We start from the raw sequence: 22,256 nt of genomic DNA, 5'->3' as shown, positions 1-22,256 counted from the left end.
GCACAAAGACTCAAAGAGAAACACAAACAGTCCGAAGATGAGGATGCACATGAGAGGGTCCTTAAGTGGAGAAGACGTCGCTGTCGACGACAACAGTCACTGTCGACCATCGACCATCCAGACCAGTAGGAGGGGAGTTCGTGCTCAGTTCGGTTCAAAACACCCTCCATTTCCTGCACATCCCAACACTCCTCTGCAGCTGGGAGGCTGTTTTTGTAAGGACTTTAAGGGACTCCTTCCTGTCTTTAAGGGATTCCTTCCTGTCTTTAAGGGACTCCTGTCTTTAAGGGACTCCTTCCTGGTCCCCCAGGACTACTCCACTTAATCACCACCTGGACTTGAGCTGTGGGCTGAGGGTCAGAGGCCAGAGGTCATGAAGCAAGGGTTACGCTGAGGAGTTGGAGGGTTCTGGGTGGGGGAGGGAGGGAGGGAGGGAGGGGCAGTATGAGTTTACAGTGTCCAGATGGTGCATGTCGAGGGGATGAGGGTGGAGGGTGGAGGAGAGTGGACCGATATGAGAGGAGGAGAAGACAGGCGGGGGAGATGGGGTGTGGAGGAGACATGTCTCCTTGCAGGGTTCAGAGGCGGAAGATTCAATGGGAAGTCGGGTGGGGGTGGGGTTCCGTTTCAAGGGGGGTACGGCCGGCGGGCCCAAGATGCTATGAGGAGGACAGGAGTAGCGTGAGCAGCATGGCCAGCATGAGGGAGAAGCAAGGGGCGGCCACGCAACAGCCACCGGTGCTGTCGTCTGTCAGGAAGGGCTCTGGGGACTCATACACTGAGTCATCTGAGAGAGAGAGAGAGAGACACAGAGAGAGAGACAGAGAGAGAGAGTGAGACAGAGAGACAGAGACAGAGACATAGACAGAGAGAGAGAGCGAGAGAGAGAGAGAGAGAGAGAGAGAGAGAGGTTATGCTTCAATCAGGTTGCAATATAATACAGTCAAATCCTTGTGCAGTTTCAATCTTGCTATATCTGGGCTTTGTCAAAAGCAAACACGGCAAAGTTGACGCCTTTTGGTTCTTTTCTTCTCCGTGACCCAGATCTGATCTGTCAGTACATACAAGTGTGATGTTGTTTGCACCTCTCACTTTCACTGTCATCTCCAATGTCGACAAGGGCAGAGTGAGAAGCGTGTTGTTGACAGGTCTGTGCTGGGAGACTCGTCTTGAAGACACGAGTCACACCAATAGAGAGACAGCCAATCAAACAGTGGGCGGGGCCTAAACACTGCTCTGGTGTACGATGTCCATTTTAGGACACCCGAGGCTGAGGCTTAACAATGAAGGGTTGACAACTGACTCAAGGAGAGTTGAGGTGTGAGGCTGACGGTGTCTTAAAATGTACTCCGTACTAGCATATTTAACATTAGCTAAAACACCTCAGCTCTCTTTCCTTACAGCTCCCTCGAGGATCTCTATTTAACATTACTTTAATAGCTTTCTGATTTCCTGACTAAATATTAGTAGTAGGCTGTTTCCATTCTGCCAAAATATGGGGGGGGGTTGTGTTCTGGGAAAACCCAAGGTTAACCCCCGTCTCCCAAACAAGATTAGGATTTGGCCTTCTCAGAGCAGATGAAAATAAACAGCCACATAGCAGACTTAGGGAAAGGAATTTTGATAATGGTTTGGGCAGAGGCTGGATGGAGGCAAGGCCAGATTGTTTTGTATAATAAAGGTCTTAAACAGACAGGTCCCCACATTCTCCACCATACTGCAATTGTAAATATGCACACATACATATATACAGTTGAAGTCGGAAGTTTACATACACTGAGGTTGGAGTCATTAAAACTCGTTTTTTTAACCACTCCACACATTTCTTGTTAACAAACTATAGTTTTGGCAAGTCGGTTAGGACATCTACTTTGTGCATGACACAAGTAATTTTTACAACAATTGTTTACAGACAGATTATTTCACTTATAATTCACTGTATCACAATTCCAGTGGGTTAGAAGTTTACATACACTAAGTTGACTGTGCCTTTAAACAGCTTGGAAAATTCCAGAAAATGATGTCATGGCTTTAGAAGCTTCTGATAGGCTAATTGACATAATTTGAGTCAATTGGAGGTGTACCTGTGGATGTATTTCAAGGCCTACCTTCAAACTCAGTGCCTCTTTGCTTGACATCATGGGAAAATCAAAAGAAATCAGCCAAGACCTCAGACAAAAAATTGTAGACCTCCACAAGTCTGGTTCATCATTGGGAGCAATTTCCACATGCCTGAAGGTACCACGTTCATCTGTACAAACAATAGTACGCAAGTATAAACACCATGGGACCACACAGCCGTCACACTGCTCAGGAAGAAGACGCGTTCTGTCTCCTAGAGAGGAACATACTTTGGTGCGAAAAGTGCAAATCAATCCCAGAACAACAGCAAAAGACCTTGTGAAGATGCTGGAGGAAACAGGTACAAAGTATCTATATCCACAGTAAAACGAGTCCTATATCAACATTACCTGAAAGGCCGTTCAGCAAGGAAAAAGCCACTGCTCCAAAACTGCCATAAAAAAGCCAGACTACGGTTTGCAACTGCACATGGGGACAAAGATCGTACTTTTTGGAGAAATGTCCTCTGGTCTGATGAAACAAAAATAGAACTGTTTGGCCATAATGACCATCGTTATGTTTGGAGGAAAAAAGTGGTCGCTTGCAAGCCGAAGAACACCATCCCAACCGTGAAGCACAGGGGTGGCAGCATCATGCTGTGGGGGTGCTTTGCTGCAGGAGGGACTGGTGCACTTCACAAAATAGATGGCATCATGAGGAAGGACAATTATGAGGATATATTGAAGCAACATCTCAAGACATCAGTCAGGAAGTTAAAGCTTGGTCGCAAATGGGTCTTCCAAATAGACATTGACCCCAAGCATACTTCCAAAGTTGTGGCAAAATGGGTTAAGGACAACAAAGTCAAGGTATTGGAGTGGCCATCACAAAGCCCTGACCTCCTATAGAACATTTGTGGGCAGAACTGAAAAAGCGTGCGTGAGCAAGGAGGCCTACTAACCTGACTCAGTTACACCAGCTCTGTCAGGAGGAATGGGCCAAAATTAACCCAACTTATTGTGGGAAGCTTGTGGAAGGCTACCCGAAACGTTTGACCCAAGTTAAACAATTTAAAGGCAATGCTACCAAATACTAATTGAGTGTATGTAAACTTCTGACCCACTGGGAATGTGATGAAAGAAATAAAAGCTGAAATAAATCATTCTCTCTACTATTATTCTGATATTTCACATTCTTAAAATAAAGTGGTGATCCTAACTGACCTAAGACAGGGAATTTTTACTAGGATTAAATGTCAGGAATTGTGAAAAACTGAGTTTAAATGTATTTGGCTAAGGTGTATGTAAACTTCCGACTTCAACTGTGTGTATATATATATATATATATATATATATATATATATATATATATATATATAGTACCAGTCAGAAGTTTGGACACACCTACTCATTCAAGGGGGTTTTCTTCATTTTTACTATTTTCTACACTGTAGAATAATAGTGAAGACATCAAAACTATGAAATAACATATGGAATCGTGTAGTATCCAAAAAAGTATTAAACAAATCAAAATATATTTTATATTTGAGATTCTTCAAATAGCCACCTTTTGCCTTGACGACAGCTTTGCACACTCTTGGCATTCTCTCAACCAGCTTCATGAGGTAGTCACCTGGAATGCATTTCAATTAACAGGTGTGCATTCTTAAAAGTTAATTTGTGGAATTTATTTCCTTCTTAATGAGTTTGAGCCAATCAGTTATGTTGTGACAAGGTAGGGGGGTATACAGAAGATAGTCCTATTTGGTAAAAGACCAAGTCCATATTATGGCAAGAACAGATCAAATAAGCAAAGAGAAATGACAGTCCATCATTACTTTAAGACATAAATGTCATTCAATACGGAACATTTCAAGAACTTTGAAAGTTTCTTAAAGTGCAGTCTCAAAAACCATCAAGCGCTATGATGAAACTGGCTCTCATGAGGACCGCCACAGGAATGGAAGACCCAGAGTTACCTCTGCTGCAGAAGATAAGTTCATTAGAGTTACCAACCAGAAATTGCAGCCCAAATAAAAGCTTCACAGAGTTCAAGTAACAGACACATCTCAACATCAACTGTTCAGAGGAGACTGTGTGAATCAGGCCTTCATGGTCAAATTGCTGCAAAGAAACCATTACTAAAGGACACCAATCATAAGAATAAACTTGCTTGGGCTTTTGGTCAGGAGTCCAAATTTGAGATTTTTGGTTCCAACCGGTGTGTCTTTGTGAGACGCGGTGTGGGTGAACAGATGATCTCTGCAGGTTTATTTCCCACCGTAAAGCATGGTGGAGGAGGTGTTATGGTGTGGGGGTGCTTTGCTGGTGACACTGTCTGTGATTTATTTAGAATTCAAGGCACACTTAACCAGGATGGCTACCACAGCATTCTGCAGCGATATGCCATCCCATCTGGTTTGGGCTTAGTGGGACTATCATTTGTTTTTCAACAGGACAATGACCCAACACACCTCCCAGCTGGGTAAGGGCTATTTTACCAAGAAGGAGAGTGATGGAGTGATGGAATTCCTGACTAAATATGGCACCGACAGAGAGGGCTGCCTCGTTTCTAGTCCTTTCATTGTTAGCCCAGAAAATCTTAAGCGTAATTATATACAGCCGAGAAGAACTATTGGATATCAGAGCGGCGTCAACTTAGTAGCACTACGACCAGGAATACGACTTTCCCATAGAGGATCCTTTGTTCGCACCACCCAGGGCATTTGAACTGATTCCAGAGGCCGACCGACTTAGGAGGCGCGCACACCACCCATCGCTTCCGATTATATTACTCGCTAATGTCCAGTCCCTAGACAACAAAGTGGATGAGATCAGAGCAAGGGTTGCTTTCCATAGAGACATCAGGGATCGTAACATACTCTGTTTCACAGAAACATTGTTCTCTCGGGATATACTGTCCTTGTCCATACAGCCATCTGAGTTCTCAGTACATTGTGCCGACAGGAATAAACATCTCTCTGGGAAGAAGAGAGGTGGGGGGTTATGTTTCATTACTAACGACTCATTGTGTAATTGTAACAACATACAGGAACTCAAGTCATTTTGTTCACCCGACCTAGAATTCCTCACAATCAAATGCCGACCGTATTATCTCCCAAGAGAATTCTCTTCGGTTATAGTCACGGCCATGTATATTCCCCCTCAAGCCGATACCACGACGGCCCTCAAGGAACTCCACTGGACTTTATGCAAACTGGAAACCATTTATCCTGAGGCTGCATTTATTGTAGCTGAGGATTTTAACAGTATATTGACTGTAGCACTTGCGCTGGAAAAATGCGCGACCATTGTTACACTCATTTCCGCTATGCATACAAGGCTCTCCTTTCGGCAAATCTGACTACGACTCCATTTTGATCCTCCCTTCCTATAGGCAGAAACTCAAAGCAGGAAGCACCCGTGATTAGGACTATTCAGCGCTGGTCTGACCAATCGGACTCCACGCTTCAAGATTGTTTTGATTAAGCAGACTGGGATATGTTCCGGGTAGCCTCTGAGAATAATATAGACGTATACGCTGATTCGGTGAGTGGGTTTATAAGGAAGTGTATAGGAGATGTCGTACCCACTGTGACTATTAAAACCTACCCTAACCAGAAACCGTGGATACATGGCAGCATTCGTGAAAAACTGAAAGCACGAACCACCGCATTTAACCATGGCAAGGTGGCAGAATACAAACAGAGTGGTTGTTCCCTCTGCAAGGCAATCAAACAGGCAAAATGTCAATATCGATACAAAGTGGAGTCGCAATTCAACGGCTCAGACACGAGACGTATGTGGCAGGGTTTACAGACAATCACGGAATACAATAGGAAAACCAGCCACGTCGCGGACACCGACGTCTTGCTGCCAGACAAGCTAAACAAGTTCTTTGCCCGCTTTGAGGATAACACAGTGCCACCGACGCGGCCAGCTACCAAGGACTGTGGGCTCTCCTTCTCCGTGGCTGACGTGAGTAAGACATTTAAACGTGTTAACCCTCGCAAGGCTGCCAGCCCTGACGGTATTCCTAGCCGCGTCCTCAGAGCATACGGAGACCAGCTGGCTGGAGTGTTTACGGACATATTCAATCTCTCCCTATCCCAGTCTGCTGTCCCCACATGCTTCAAGATGGCCACCATTGTTCCTGTACCCAAGAATGCAAAGGTAACTGAACTAAATGACTATCGCCCTGTAGCGCTCACTTCTGTCATCATGAAGTGCTTTGAGAGACTAGTCAATGATAATATCACCTCCACCTTACCTGTCACCCTAGACCCACTTCAATTTGCATACCGCCCCAATAAGTCCACAGGCGATGCAATCGCCATCACACTGCACACTGCGCTATCCCATCTGGACAAGAGAAATACCTATGTAAGAATGCTGTTCATTGACTATAGCTCAGCATTCAACACCATAGTACCCTCCAAGCTCATTATCAAGCTTGAGGCCCTGGGTCTCAACCCTGCCCTGTGCAATTGCCTCCTGGACTTCCTGACGGGCCGCCCCCAGGTGGTGAAGGTAGAAAACAACATCTCCACTTCGCTGATCCTCAACACAGGGGCCCCACAAGGGTGTGTGCTCAGCCCCCTCCTGTACTCCCTGTTCACCCATGACTGCGTAGCCATGCACGCCTCCAACTCAATCATCAAGTTTGCAGACGACACAACAGTAGTAGGCTTGATTACCAACAACAATGAGACAGCCTACAGGGAGGAGGTGAGGGCTTTCGGAGTGTGGTGTCAGGAAAATAAACTCTCACTCAACGTAAAAAAAAAACTAAGGAGATGATCGTGGACTTCAGGAAACAGCAGAGGGAGTACCCCCCTATCCACATCAACGGGACAGCTTTGGAGAAGGTGGAACGTTTTAAGTTCCTTGGCGTACATATCAGTGACAAACTGAAAACAGACAGTGTTGTGAAGAAGGCGCAACAGCGTCTCTTCAACCTCAGGAGGCTGAAGAAATTTGGCCCGTCACCTAAAACCCTCACAAACTTTTACAGATGCACAATTGAGAGCATCCTGTCGGGCTGTATTACCGCCTGGTACGGCAACTGCACAGCCCACAACCGCAGGGCTCTCCAGAGGGTGGTGCGGTCACCAGAGGCAAACTATCTGCACTCCAGGACACCTACAGCACCCGATGTCACAGGAAGGCCAAAAAGAGAATCAAGGACAACTACCACCAGAGCCACTGCCTGTTCACCCCGCTATCATCCAGAAGGCGAGGACAGTACAGGTGCATCAATGCTGGCACCGAGAGACTGAAAAACAGCTTCTATCTCAAGGCCATCAGACTGTTAAACAGCCATCACAAGCACAGAGAGGCCGCTGCCTACATACAGACTTGAAAATCACTGGCCACTTTAATAAATGGAACACTAGTCACTTTAATAATGCCACTTTAATGTCTTGCATTACCCATCGTATATGTATATACTGTATTCTATACTATCTATTGCATCTTAGACTATGCCACTCTGATAATGATAATGACATTGCTCATCCATATATTTATATATTCTTATTCCATTCCTTTACTTAGATTTGTGTGTATTAGGTTTTTGTTGTTGAACTGTTAGATATGACTTGCTAGATATTGCTGCACTGTCGGAACTAGAAGCACAAGCATTTTACTACACTCGCATTAACATCTGCTAACCATGTGTATGTGACCAATACATTTGATTTGATTTGATGACCTGGGCTCCACAATCCCCTGACCTCAACCAAATTTAAACGGTTTGGGATGAGCCAACAAGTGCTCAGCATATGTGGGAACTCCTTCAAGACCGTTGGAAAAGCATACCAGGTGAAGCTGGTTGAGAGAATTCCAAGAGTGTGCAAAGTTGTCATCAAGGCATAGGGTGGCTATTTGAAGAATCTCAAATATAAAATGTATTTTGATTTGTTTAACACTTTTTTGGTTAATACATGATTCCATATGTGTTATTTCATAGTTTTGATGTCTTCACTATTATTCTACAATGTAAAACATTTTTAAAATAAAGAAAAACCCTTGAATGAGTAGGTGTGTCCAAACTTTTGACTGGTACTGTATATATATATTTCACAATCTCTAACCCACACAGGATCTGTCCGGCCTATGGAAATGCAACTCCCAACTTCCAAGCTAACCCACATCAAAATCCACCCGTGAATCCTGACATAATCACGGAATCCAATAAATGCTTTTGTCCTCCAGATATTCAAATAGAGAGAGCGGTGCACATTATTTGTGCAGACAAGCTTTTGTTTTAAGAAAGAGCCAGAGCTCGTAACTATGTAAATATAACATTCAACAATCAATCATCAGCCACTGGTTGGTTATACACTAGAGTATTTTTTGTGTTTATTTTTAACAGTGTACTATTTATTATAAATGCTAAGGTAATTGAAATGTGCCTATAGCATAGGATTCCCTATAGGATTCATATTTACTACGATGTTTACATACCGTATACAATGTAATTGTGTGTTCAAACAATACATCTTATGATTCAATTACACTATAACACATAAGGAGCAAAAAATAAAGACAAAAATGCTATCATGCTAATAAGCCATGGCAACAAAAGAGAACGACAATTGAAACGTTCCATAATATGATTTTTATTGTCCATACCATAATATTTTAACTGCCGTGTGAAATTGATCATCTCTAACATGTTTATTCACAATTGTACAGAGATAATGAAATGACACGACAAGTCGGGTTAAACTCCAAATGAAAATCCCCAAAGATATTACTCAGCAAATGACACTGTTCCAAATATTGACACAGTAGTGTGAATTGTGAGTTTAATACCTTTCCTTTTCTACAAAGGCTTTGTACAAATAGCTTAAAATGAATGAATGCCTTCTGTGAGTCGGAAAAGGAACATACAACTGCAGGCGGACAACTCTTTTTTTGCCTTCATCGAGCTGCCTTTAAAATCAACTCGATAAACGAACAGCTGAAATTAAACCTCTCCATTCAAATCCCTACAACAATGCATATGGAAAGGACTACAGTACAAGAGCACAACATATACACTATAATTTTTTTAAATAAATGTAACCCCTATTTTACCAGGTAGGTTGACTGAGAACACATTCTAATTTACAGCAACGACCTGGGGAATAGTTACAGAGGAGAGGAGGGGGGATGAATGAGCCAATTGGAAGCTGGGGATGATTAGGTGGCCATGATGGTATGAGGGCCAGATTGGGCCGTACCTTGTGGGTACATCACAATTACTCCATAGTGACCCGTATGGTTTTGTAACCTAAGCACATTGTATGTGTATTACCATACCTCAGGAGCTTTACTACATCAAATTGTAATTGAAAGAGCAGTGGAGAACGTCACCTCACACCAAAGCTGGTTTTAGGTTAAGTCAACTTTAAACCTCATGTTTATGGTAGGGCTGGGACGATACCAGTATCACTATATTTTTTCCATGGCAAAAATAAAAACACGAAGCAGAGCTATTTGGTCCTTTAAAACCTGCTTTATGTCAAATATTGTGTGTTATAGCTTGGAAAATAACTTCCAGTGACTGGATGACAACATAATGGCGTTTGTTTCCAACATTAGGGCTGTTTTCCTAAAGTTAAATCTGCTTCGTGTTTTGTTTGCTTGCCACGATACTAACGAGTATCATGACACTGGTATCGTCCCAGCCCTAGTTTATGGCCAGTACCTGCTCTGGTGCCTGCTTCAGCGACTTGTAAAATGGGCCCGCAACAGATCTCTGTGGGACACCACAGCATCGGGCTTTGGTGAATGATGACTAGTTGGAGGTCAAAGTTAGGATCGTTATCTGGCCCTCGTCAGATGAATTATTTCCACCAGACTGTGAGGGCAGCAGCATCTACCTCTGACTGCAGTGTGTGTGTGTGTGTGTGTGTGTGTGTGTGTGTGTGTGTGTGTGTGTGTGTGTGTGTGTGTGTGTGTCTGTCTGTCTGTCTGTATGTGTTTCGTTACAGAGTCCTAGTGGTTTAACTCAAAAGGGCTGGGATCCAAAGCAGTCCTAAATAGGGGTCTGGATGATAGTGTGCTGAGCAAAGACAGAGATGGAACGAAGGTTTACCCTCATCAATCACCAAGCAGATGGCTTTGCAGGTTAGGTTCTGACCCACAGGTGGTCCTGTTGTTTGTCTTCCCTGGGTTAATATGGGTTCAGAATGAGAGATGTGGAACTATGCTGGGAAAGACTAGTACGAGAGTTCACACATTTCAGTGCTCTCCAAGTGCTTGGGAGAGTGTCGCATGAAAAACTGCCTTGCCTCTTTGGTAAAAATTTGAACCATCTGTCTGATACGTTAACACATTTCTATCTATTTGTAGACATTAATACATATGGATGCCTATACAGCAATATAATGCACAATGGGTGTGATGGAAAGCTCTACAACTTCATTGAACGTGTTGCTGCCTCTTTTGCTGACTATAACCATTCTTAACAAGGCAGAATGAATGGCAAAGTTAGAAAGAGAAAGATGTTTTTGTCCTGAACAAAGGCCAGTGAAACTAAAATGGAGTGTAAGCTATTTCATAACGACATTCCCTAAAGACTGGATAGAGAAGAAAATACTCACTTGTGGGCTTGACATAGACTTTCAACTTCAAACAGGGTTTCCCAACAAGGTTAGGATGTGGAGACGCTGGAACGAGAGAGAGAGAGAGAGAGAGAGAGAGAGAGAGAGAGAGAGAGAGAGAGAGAGAGAGAGAGAGAGAGAGAGAGGCATGTGTTTGTTAATGAATAACACATTCAGCAGCAGTTTTCTAATCAAATCTCTGAGAAAATAGCTCAAATTATACGGCCTGGGAAGAACGGTAAGTATGTTTCATTAGAGGGCTATAGCTGAAATGTACCCTATCCTCATTGGACCCAGATTTCACAGAGGTGATCCATCAGATACTCATTTCAGTCCTCTTTCAGTCTCCCCGCAAAATTAATCCACACCATTTTATTAGCAACCCAGTTGAGGGGCAGTATCCAATTATGTGTGAAAACAACAGTGGCCATCTTGGTAGAAGAATTTGGGTGCCAGAAGTCAAGTTTGTAAACCTGAGGAGTTTTTGACCCTTGTCTTCTTGTGTAACCCTGTCCCTCTGACATTGCCACCACAGTTGGAACATGGAACACCGTGGTGGCCAGGTGCTGCATGTCCTGAGACGTTAGTCTCGCTCGCTAATCACTTTGCAGGCTGTTACTGTGACTGGGAGTGCTAGGAACAAAACTCCACTACTCCACAGTCCAAGTGCCTCAGCTTACTCACACACCATATGGCTCAGTAAGGAAAAACAACAAGCAACTCGATGCAACCTCTGATATGCTAATAGCATCACTAGAAACAACCAAAACACCACAGCATCGGGAATAGCCAAAGAAAGAATAGCCAGACTGCTAAATAGAACATGAACGGTACCCGAACTATCTGCACTGACTCTATCTTGCACTGATCCTATACACACTCACTAGACTATATATACACACCATGTACACACTCACTCACACACACTACATTGACACAAAACCCACACATATTCACATACATTATACGCACACACAGACATAACACACGCATACCGACACAACACAAACACACTTTTACACTCATCATTTGCTGCTGCTACTCTGTTCTTTATTTTACGCGTATTATTATCTATCCTGATGCCTAGTCACATTGCCCTGCCTTCATCTACATATCTACCTCAAGTACCTCTGCACATTGATCTGGTACTGGTACTCCCTGTATATAGCTCCACATTGATCTGGTACTGGTACTCCCTGTATATAGCTCCACATTGATCTGGTACTGGTACTCCCTGTATATAGCTCCACATTGATCTGGTACTGGTACTCCCTGTATATAGCTCCACATTGATCTGGTACTGGTACTCCCTGTATATAGCTCCACATTGATCTGGTACTGGTACTCCCTGTATATAGCTCCATTCTTGTGTATTTTATTTTATTCCTTGTTTCTATTTTTATTTTTATTATTTTAAACTGCATTGTTGGGATGGCTCGTAAGCAAGCATTTCACGGTAAATTCTACACCAGTTGAAATAACATTTGATTTGACTTTGGGCCACAGGAGGTTGGTGGCACCTTAATTGGGGAGGATGGGCTCGTGGTAATGGCTGGAGCGGAATGGGTGGAATGGTAACAAATACATCAAACATGGTTTCCATGTGTTTAATGCCATTCCATACGCTCTGTTCCAGCAATTGTTATGAGCCGTCCTCCCCTCAGCAGCCTCCACTGCTTTGGGCGTAGTGCTGCATTCTTAACCTTGGAAAACCATTTTGTCCAGTCAAAAGTGTACTTTTTTGTGCCCAAAATGGAAGGCAGCACTTTCGTAATTTCACTGTAGCGAATTCTGTTTTATTTTGATTCTCGGTATCCATAAAACAACACTGTTTTATTCAAAACAAATAACAGGCACCAAAATCGCCACTTTCTTGCATCAGCATTATTGGTAATTGGTCTTTTAAACACGGTGGGGAATCAGTTCAGATGGGGAAAAGGTGTTTGGTTGGGGTTCGGGGTGTGTGTGTTTATTTGGGTTTGTATTTGAGTGTGCATATTTGGTATTTGCGCCTGAGTGCACATGGGGTGGAGAGGGGAGTGGAGAGAGGGTTGTTGTTGGCAGTGACGGAGCAGTCTGGACCGTGTGTGTGTGTGTGTGTGTATGGGGTATATGGAAATGCAGATGAATAGGGGTCTGATAGGGTACGTTGAATGCCACCTCTAGCCCTCCATCAGCTCTGGGAGCTTGGGGTAGAGGGGTAGGGAGGTAGAGGGGTAGAGGAGAGTAGTGGGGTAGAGGGGTAGAGGGGTAGGGTAGAGGGTTGGGGGGGTAGAGGTGTAGAGGGGTAGAGGAGGGTAGGGGGGTAAGGGGATAGAGGGGTAGGGTAGAAGGGTAGGGGGGTAGAGGGGTAGGGGGGGTAGAGGAGGGTAGGGGGGTAGGGGGGTAGGGGGTAGAGGGGTAGGGTAGAAGGGTAGGGGGTAGAGGGGTAGGGGGGGTAGAGGAGGGTAGTGGGGTAGGGGGTTAGAGGGGTAGGGGGTAGAGGGGTAGGGTAGAGGGGTGAGGGTAGATGAGATGGAGGGGTAGGGGGATAGGGGGGTAGAGGGGGTAGAGAGGGTAGAGCGGTAGAGGAGGGTAGCGAGGTAGGGGGGTCACTTTGGGGGTGATGGACATGACCCTTGGTTCACAGAGCTAAGCCCCCTTTTCACCCCGGTAACTCCCCGGTAACTCTCCGACTTCTCAAGCATCCCCCTTTTCCCTAACACCACAGGGCCATGACAGCAACAATATTGGAACCATTTTCTGAAGGGGGGGGGAGCCTGGGCTGCTGTCGGGGACAAAGGGCCACACAATGCGGGGCCTGGCTAGGCACTATGAGGAGGAGTGCATTAAAAACAGCTCAGGAAGGGGAAGAATCGGCAGACACTGAATGCCAAATTTGAACTCGCTTTTCTTTTTGTTGCCAGTCCTCTGTCTCTCCTCCACTCCTCTTTTCCAGGAACGACAACATCCTGCTGAGTAGAATAAGCCCACTGGTTAGGGGTGGAACATTTAGACGTGAGTGAGTGATGGGCCAGGGGTGCTGTGTAAAATAAATTATTTAGCAAATTATTTTTTATTTCTGCTGAGACGCACTTTTAAATGGATAGTCGTTGGCTCAATGACTGGAAGTCTATGGGACCAGCTACAGTAGTATGTTACTGTGCTAATGCTAGTAGCAATGCAACCGGCCTGGCAAACCTAGCCCTGTCCTGTCATGCACATGGACACACCGCACCTGGGTTATGTGACCACGGAAGGGGAAACACCTCCGACGCAGGGAATTGGGAAGTGGCGTGCATACCACGACCTTGAAGTCAAAGCTGGGCGTGTGTGGGCATGGGGCATCCAGTAGGCGAGGTGTCAGGCCTGTCTGGCCGTGTTCAACCCGCTGCACCGCATCCACAAAATTGCAATGACCACAGTCCGTAGCCAGAAGGACACAATTACCCTATCAGGTTCCCTCAGCTAAATATGATTTGACCAATCAGCATAATTTGAAGCGTTCCGCATGAGGTCGCCGGTAACTGGTTTTGCACCGATCTCACCCCGTGAAGCTAAGCACCCAGCTAATAGCTCGCTTGCCATTTGACAAATTGAAATTTTAATCAAGGGGTGGAAGGAAATGGGATGCGTCTGGGCGCCACAGAAAAGGACGGCAGGTCAGGCACAAAACACATGGATGGACAAGTCAACCGGAATCTGGAGATAAACGATATGTCTGGGCTCCCCTCTGGTTTGGTCGCTGTATGTTGTGATTGGTCACAGTACGTCTGTTTGATTACGCTTCATTTCACGGGCCATGATTTACCTTGTAACAGCTTAATTACATTGCTTTTGCCTTGTAACTATATTTTGTTTAAATTAAACTAATTAGCGCAAGGAACCATTTGATATCAACTGGTTCACAATTCTATTGAATTACTTCAAAGAAGTACCTGGTAACGATCGTTCGTTTCTCATAAATAGCAGGTAAAGTTGGTTTTGATGCAGAATAGTCATCCGCCACTTCTCTGTGTATACAGGCTGTGCTCTACCTCTCTGGCTCTCACACTGTGGTGTGAACAGCCCGTTCCTGGTTGGTTCCTAGCCCTGGCACTAGCAGGGAACCATGCATGGGAGCCAAATGAAACCACAAAGCAAAGCCTATTAATTAAACCCCTAACGCTATTTTGGCTTCCTCCCCTTCCTCCGCCGCTTCCCACCAAATGAGATCAAATCAACCTTCAAATGACCAGGAAACAAGTAGATCCACCTGACATTCCCTTATATCCATCAACTGAAGAGCGATGGGTTGACAGAGCTGAATATTCTTGACGGGTCACAGCTGTTTCTGTTTGGTGTGGTCAGTGGGGGATCCAAAGTAATTTCTTCCTCACATATTCTTTTCTCTACCTAACTTGGGGACATAACCAGTGTGGGGGTGAATCACATGTTCTACTTACAGATGTAGTAGTACTCGTGGCCCGGCCGGAACTCGAAGCCTAGCGAGAATGGGGTGAAGAGCTGGAACTTCTCTGAGAACTTGAGCGGTCCGTTGGGGCTCTGGGGCCGGTTGCACTCCCAGCGCTTGAAGCCCTTCATGCGGTGGTCGCAGGTGGTGTAGCCGTCGTAGTTGACCATGAAGAGGATGTAGCGCTCCATGCGCTCCTGGGGGAGCGGGTCCTCGTAGTGGGGGCAGTAGATGTCCAGGTAGTCGTTGATGGCCACCTCCACTGTGTACTCCCCATGGAGAAACCTGCAGATGAGACATAGGCCAAATATGAACATTAAAAAACATATGTTCATCAACTGTTATATAAACAGAACACTAAACACGTAATATAAATGTAATAGAGGCATGTACTGTAACAGAGCTCCAGATGAAACAACGTTAAAGTGGGCAATGTTTCTGCCCCTGATGGACCCAACTAAATGACTATGAATTCCACCTAAAGCACTCTCAAGAACAGACTACCTATCAACAGCACCTATCGTCCATCTGATACATACTAACACAGAAAGGTATAAAGACAGCATAACATGGTGCTAATACTCTATGGACGAAGGAGCTGGGTGAGGAGGACAAAGAAGAGGTGGTGAACGGGTGCAGGAGGAGGACAAGGGCCTGGAGGCAGGGGTTCACAGAGTGAGAGCAGCTTCATTAAGCTCTTTCACAGGGCCCTGGCTCTCGCCCAGCTCTGGCCAAATGACTTTGTCGCTCATGGCAATTTCGATACAAATTGAGCACCTGCACGGTGGCACAGATCTGGCCCTCTAATAACAAAATCCCAGAGAGTGCAACCACGTGCAAGTTTACAGGTAGCTATACCGCCCTCGCCCCCATGGCTATTAACTCCATCGCACGAGACCAGGTGAAACGGCTCAAATCACAGCCCAGATGACGATTGTGTGGCTCCATCTCCACTTTCTCCAGGCCCTAGTCCTCTGTCTGGCTCAATCACACTGCACATGGATTTTCCCAATAGTTTTGCGTCCGCAGCTTAAGTGACAAGTTGTTGGGGGCATCGGGCTGCGTGCTACGCCACTGCTCATAACTATAAGTAAGGTACAACTATAAGAAATCTAAGATGTGTCAAATAAATTATGTGCAGCTCAGGGTTCCAGCTATGCATTTGGTTTGCTAACTTACTAGTTAAGTGGCTAGAGGTCAAGATCAAGCTTCTTGGTTACAGCAGAGACATTAAATCCCCTCCTGGATCAAGATCCCTGTTGCCTAAATTGTTTTGTGCGTAAAACAACTAATTTAAAAAAAGTTTTAGTTTTTAGCACCCCTTATGTACACATTCGGTAATTTCATATACCCCGGTATGGTACAGAAACGGTATGACGGTATGAAAATCTGGATACCACCCAACCCTACTTACCCCCCGCCGTTGAGGCACCTGCTCCTAGACCTCACATAGTTAATGCTGTGACCGTAACCAAATTCCTATTCTAAATCACAATACACAATTAACAGATAATCACAAATTAAATCTACGAGATGGTTCTAGAGATGGTTTACACATCAAACTGTTTGTATACATGTGAAATCTGGTCTTGGTGTGTGTACTGTATTTAATTGCGGGCCACTGTGTTTCGTAATTAACCACATAAACTCTGAAGCCAATATGAGAAAAGGTTTGACACACAGACCCAAAATTCACAGACTGACCACCGTATAAGTCACCCCCTGAATCCCCCTTGGACGGAGCGTCACTTCTCCCTCTCGAATTTCCTTATCAGTCGCGCCATGAGGCCCATAATCCTTCAAAGGGCTCTGGTGGGGAGAAGTGACGTCGCCATTTTGAGTCTTGTAGTGATAAACCCTTGCTCAAACACCAGCCATGTTGGTGAAAGTACCGCCAGATCAGTTGCAGCTCGTGGGCTCAGAGCGTGGAAAAGTGAGGGAGAAGAGGGGACCACCAGGGGGATAGGATGGGGGGTACGGGGTTATGTTATGGAGTGGGGAGAAGGGGGAGAAGGGGGTTGCAGGCAGGCCTGGCATCAGATGACAGGTAATCTGGGGGGGTTGGAATTAGTGTTAGAGGGGCCTATCCAGCTGCTGTGTGAGGATCTTCTCCAGTCCCCCCTTTACTACCCCTGCTGCCCTCCCGGCTCCCCCCCCACACTACTCCTCCCCCGCCCTCTGCTGCCCCCCCCCGGCTTCTGTTTTTCTCTGAGTGCTGCGGCCATCGCCATCTCTCTTTCGGGAATGAAATAGTCCTTTATTTTTGATAAATCAATATCCTATCCTTCTCCCTCCTTTCCCGCTCTGTCGTTTCCCATGGTTCTTCGCAGCATTGCCAGTCATTAAGGGACAGTGGAGGCAGATCGAGGAAGGGTTTGACGGAGCGATGGAGCAGCATCCAGTCTTTGATTGAGCTCCGTGACACTTTGTTGGAAATGGAAATGACCTCGTTAGGCAGTCAGGTGGGAGGAGAGGAAGAACATCATGACAGATCCAAATATCAATAAAACGGCAGCCAGGGGTGTGTGATGTGTGCGTGTATGTGTATGTGTGTGTTTGTGTGAGTGTGAGGGAGAGCTAATGCATGCAAGCTATCTGTGGTCTTGCAATCACTCGCGCCAGCCTCGGCACTCCCTTCCCCCACTGTCACCTGCATGTCGTGATTGGTGGTTCTGTTGAAGCCGCCCCCCACCTTCCCCCTTTCAGACATTTACAGCAAATCAAATATCATCCTGGCTACAGTTTACTCCTGTCAGGGGGGAGACAGGTTCCACCCTGATGGCTCAATAGGGTCTTGCTCCTGCAGATACCTTCTCAGGACACAGACGCTGTATACGAGCTCAGACAGCTCTAACGGTGCCATAGAGGATGTTGCGTTGCCGCCAACAGCAGCACGGATGGTGAAATGACATTTAGAATTAGAAGCTAGGTACTAGCTAGTGTTGTGTGTGTACTAGCTAGCTATATGTACATACTCAGGGCCGTAACCAGGGTCTGTGTTTTTGTGAGCTCATGTACTGCATTAGTATATAGTTAAAAAACTCTCAAATGCTATTTGGAGAACAGCTAAAACAAGCAAAAATGACCCCAGCCATTATCACATTGGTTGCTGTGGCTTCATTCACACATGGGATTAAAACTATGGGATTAAAAACTTTATTTTTTTCAGTTGTAAAGCTAGTTTCCTGCAATTCGACACATTTTAATACGATATCTGAGTGAGAGTGACTAAGAAAATCAATGGTGGCCCCCTGGAGGTCAGGGCCCCTGGGTACGTGCCATGTGTGCCCGGTTGGTCATTCGGCCATGATTACTACAAGTTTAGATAGACGGCTAGACTAACTAGACTAATTTACCAATCTAAAATGTTTGAACTGAAATGGCTTAATTGAGTGACTGTCAGTGAGTGACACATAACAAAAGGAAAACTGCTGATGCACAACTATGTTTCGAAATTGCACCTTGTGTATTCTACTATTCTAACTCTCAACAGTAAGTTTAGACTCCGGTGACCTCATATGTACTGTAGTTATGGCCCTGTGTGTACTAGCTAGCTAATGTGTGCTAGCTAGCTGCACACGCAACAGTGGTTAACATAACGCCCTGGATCATAGCTAGTGCGCCGACTGGTATGCGCGTAGCACACTGACACCCTGGAACAAAGCTACTGACTCATGCGATACACCCAACCAACAAATGTCTACAGGTTGCACGCGCACATACCATCTGAGACGCAAACATACCATCTGAGACGCAAACATACCATCTGAAACGCAAGCGCATGCGCTTTGAGGTTTGCAGACCAGGCGGCCTCAGCACGAATAATCAGCAGCTGGATGCTTCTCTGATGGTTTGCTATGACAGCCTCTAAACATGCACTAGCGCCTGGCCCAGACTCTTCCCTTCCATACACCAAACGCGTTCTCACAACATTCTCACTGCCCTCAATCCAACGTGGACAAGCAAGCACCATGCATGGCGGCCATTTTGTCAACCGCCCGTCCCATTCCTCTGAGATCAGAAACACATGGTGGTGATTGATCAATTTAGCTTTCAAACTATGAAAAAAGACAGGGTGAGTTCCTGGACTTTGAAAGCTCCCAGAGAGTTTCAGTCTTCACAGTCTGTCTGACTACCAACAAACCAAACCCCCCGTGGGAGCTTAATTAATCAGGCCCAATGTTTATAAGTGCATTATAAAGTGTTTATAACTGGGTGATTTAGGAGGGCTGAACTTTAAAAGCCGGCCTGGGTTTCTTGTGTGGTTTTTTGAAGACCACTTCTTCTCTGATTTACTGTCTTGTCAAGCTCAGCTTGGACCTGGCAATGTGGTTTAACTCAGCCCCTCTTTATGATTTCATGGGCTAAATGTTTGTTCGTAAGGCTGTCTGCTTTTGAAGCCATGCATGCAGGAAGAAGGCATCTGCAAAGGGAAGACGTCAAAACCGAACAGCATGGATAATTTAGAACGCTATTCTGACTTCAGGTGGTGGAAAAGAGCTAGGACGCTCTCTTCTGTACTAGTAGGAATTATACAACGCTTCTTAAAGCTTAAAGGGATAGCTCAATAAAATGTATTTGAAAAGAACTACCACTGCAAATTGGAGCTCTATACTTTCATTGTCTAACAACGATTATGTTTCATGTTTAAAAGGGACACAGATATTAAAAATGGCAATAGTGAATTTCAAAATGTCCCAGAAGATACTGTAAACTGCTGCCTTTAAAGTAAAAACATGTTATGACAACATTGTGACCAATCCTTTAAAGCTTGCATTACCATCACCCATGGAAGATAGCATGTGACCAATCATATCAGAACTTCCTGGCCCCCTGGACCAATGAGATGACGTGAGTGGAGAGAGAGAGAGGGTACAATAGAGAACTTTCCCCTCCCAGCATTCCTTTCCCTATCTCTCCCTCCCTGCGGGCCAGTTCACCCCACCACCCAGCAAAAATACAAAAACATGTGCTTTCCGTGCCACCTGCTCGACCCTCTGACTGAGAACTCCAGCTGCTTGTTTGTCTGCAGAACACAGGTCCAGGATGGAACAGGAGATGGTGGTGGTGGTGTGTGTGTGGGTGGATGGGGGGCACATGGGGTAGAACATTACTCTTCAGTTTCTGCCTACAGTACCCCAGATTACTCTCCATACAGATCCTTTATGCCCCTTTAATACCCACACCAATCTGTGTATAGACTCTGGAAGCCTGACGCATGCTATTGTTGATTCGTTTGTAGGATTTTTCCTGGAATTCCAGGATTAACAGCAAAAAGCCAGACCAGGTTTGTTTACATTGTGAAGATTTTGGCAAAAGTCGGTATACGTTGTCTGGGGGTTGCCAGGATCGGTATCCTAGACGTGGAAATTACGTGACTTTTTTTTTTTTTACCTCCGCCGTCCGCTCCTCCATTTTTGACACACACCCAAAGCAAACAGAGGAATTTACTCTGCAATTAACCGATGACCTCGGCAAATTGACTTAATACAAACAAATGGACTTAATAACTTGACACAACCCTTTTAAACACTTCAAACCCATTTTTCATCAGCATGTCATCTGATTACATTGGAGTCCTGGTCTAGGCCTAGCCTTCCTGCCCACAGCAACGTCCAATCTAGGCTCCAGCTAGGGCTGTAACATTTGTCACAAGTATTCTCACTCATTTTCTGGTGCGAGTCCAATGTAAGCACGTTAGCATTAGCGATTTCGGTGGAGAGTTTCCGCGGACAAGTCATGTAACTGAAGTCTCCCTGTGTTTATAATTTAACGAGTTGGAGGGTTGGTGGTGGTGGTGGTGGTGGTGGTGTTGGTGGTGGTGGGGCGGGGGGGGGTTAGGGGGGGTGAGGGAGAGAGACGGGACAGGAGCGGGTGCTAGGCTGGGGGGGAGAATGTTCCTTTGTGGTCTCACTGAGGCCTGTCTGGAAGCCATTTCCACGTGTTAGTCCTCCGGCCTGGCCTGCATCTGGAGCCCACCTCTCGCCATGTGGAACGTGTTTATTGTTCTTTGTGTCAGGCAGAAACACAGACAGCCCTCCCTCCCTACTCTCCCTCTATCCATCCTTCCCTCCTACTCTCCCTCTATCCATCCTTCCCTCCCTACTCTCCCTCTATCCATCCTTCCCTCCCTACTCTCCCTCTATCCATCCTTCCCTCCCTACTCTCCCTCTATCCATCCTTCCCTCCCTACTCTCCCTCTATCCATCCTTCCCTCCCTACTCTCCCTCTATCCATCCTTCCCTCCCTACTCTCCCTCTATCCATCCTTCCCTCCCTACTCTCCCTCTATCCATCCTTCCCTCCTACTCTCCCTCTATCCATCCTTCGCTCCCTACTCTCCCTCTATCCATCCTTCCCTCCCTACTCTCCCTCTATCCCTCCCTCCTTCCCTCCCTCCCTACTCTCCCTCTATCCCTCCCTCCCTACTCTCCCTCTATCCCTCTATCCCTCCCTATATCCCTCCCTCCCTACTCACCCTCTATCCATCCTTCCCTCCCTACTCTCCCTCTATCCCTCCCTCCCTCCCTACTCTCCCTCTATCCCTCCCTACTCACCCTCTATCCATCCTTCCCTCCCTACTCTCCCTCTATCCATCCTTCCCTCCCTACTCTTCCTCTATCCATCCTTCCCTCTCTCCTCTCCCTCTATCCCTCCCTCCCTACTCTCCCTCTATCCCTCCCTCCCTACTCTCCCTCTATCCCTCCCTCCCTACTCTCCCTCTATCCATCCTTCCCTCCCTACTCTCCCTCTATCTCTCCCTCTATCCCTCCCTCCCTACTCTCCCTCTATCTCTCCCTACTCTCCCTCTATCTCTCCCTACTCTCCCTCTATCGCTCCCTACTCTCCCTCTATCTCTCCCTCCCTCCCTACTCTCCCTACTCTCCCTCTATCTCTCCCTACTCTCCCTCTATCTCTCCCTACTCTCCCTCTATCTCTCCCTCCTCTCCCTCTATCCCTCCCTCCCTCCCTACTCTCCCTCTATCCCTCCCTCCCTCCCTCCCTACTCTCCCTCTATCTCTCCCTCGATCCCACCCTCCTCTCCCTCTATCCCTCTGTAATTTCTGCTGTTATTCCAACTAGGCATGGAGCAATATTCCTATCGAGGCGTTTACACAAACTTAACCTCCAGTTGATGTTCGGCCAACAGCGAGGAAAAGCGTTGCGTCAA

At 45.9% G+C, this 22,256-nt stretch overlaps 1 protein-coding gene across 1 annotated transcript in view; it reads right to left on the bottom strand.

Moving 5' to 3' along the window:
- Nucleotides 1-659: 659 nt before the first annotated feature.
- LOC311136971 (ephrin-A2-like) overlaps nt 660-22,256 on the bottom strand; it is a gene marked incomplete at both ends in the record, with an annotated part of 179,477 nt that continues 157,880 nt past the window's right edge. The window contains 3 exons of the mRNA XM_084171307.1: nt 660-787; nt 10,655-10,720; nt 15,079-15,371. Coding sequence (XP_084027433.1) covers nt 660-787; nt 10,655-10,720; nt 15,079-15,371 — 487 coding nt within the window. The remainder of the gene's footprint in view (nt 788-10,654; nt 10,721-15,078; nt 15,372-22,256) is intronic.

Source organism: Coregonus lavaretus (genome assembly GCF_964263955.1).
Source record: "Coregonus lavaretus genome assembly, chromosome: 11".
NCBI classification, from domain to species: domain Eukaryota; kingdom Metazoa; phylum Chordata; class Actinopteri; order Salmoniformes; family Salmonidae; genus Coregonus; species Coregonus lavaretus.
Note: the sequence above shows the minus strand (reverse complement) of the source record. Positions and strands in the feature narration are given on the sequence as shown.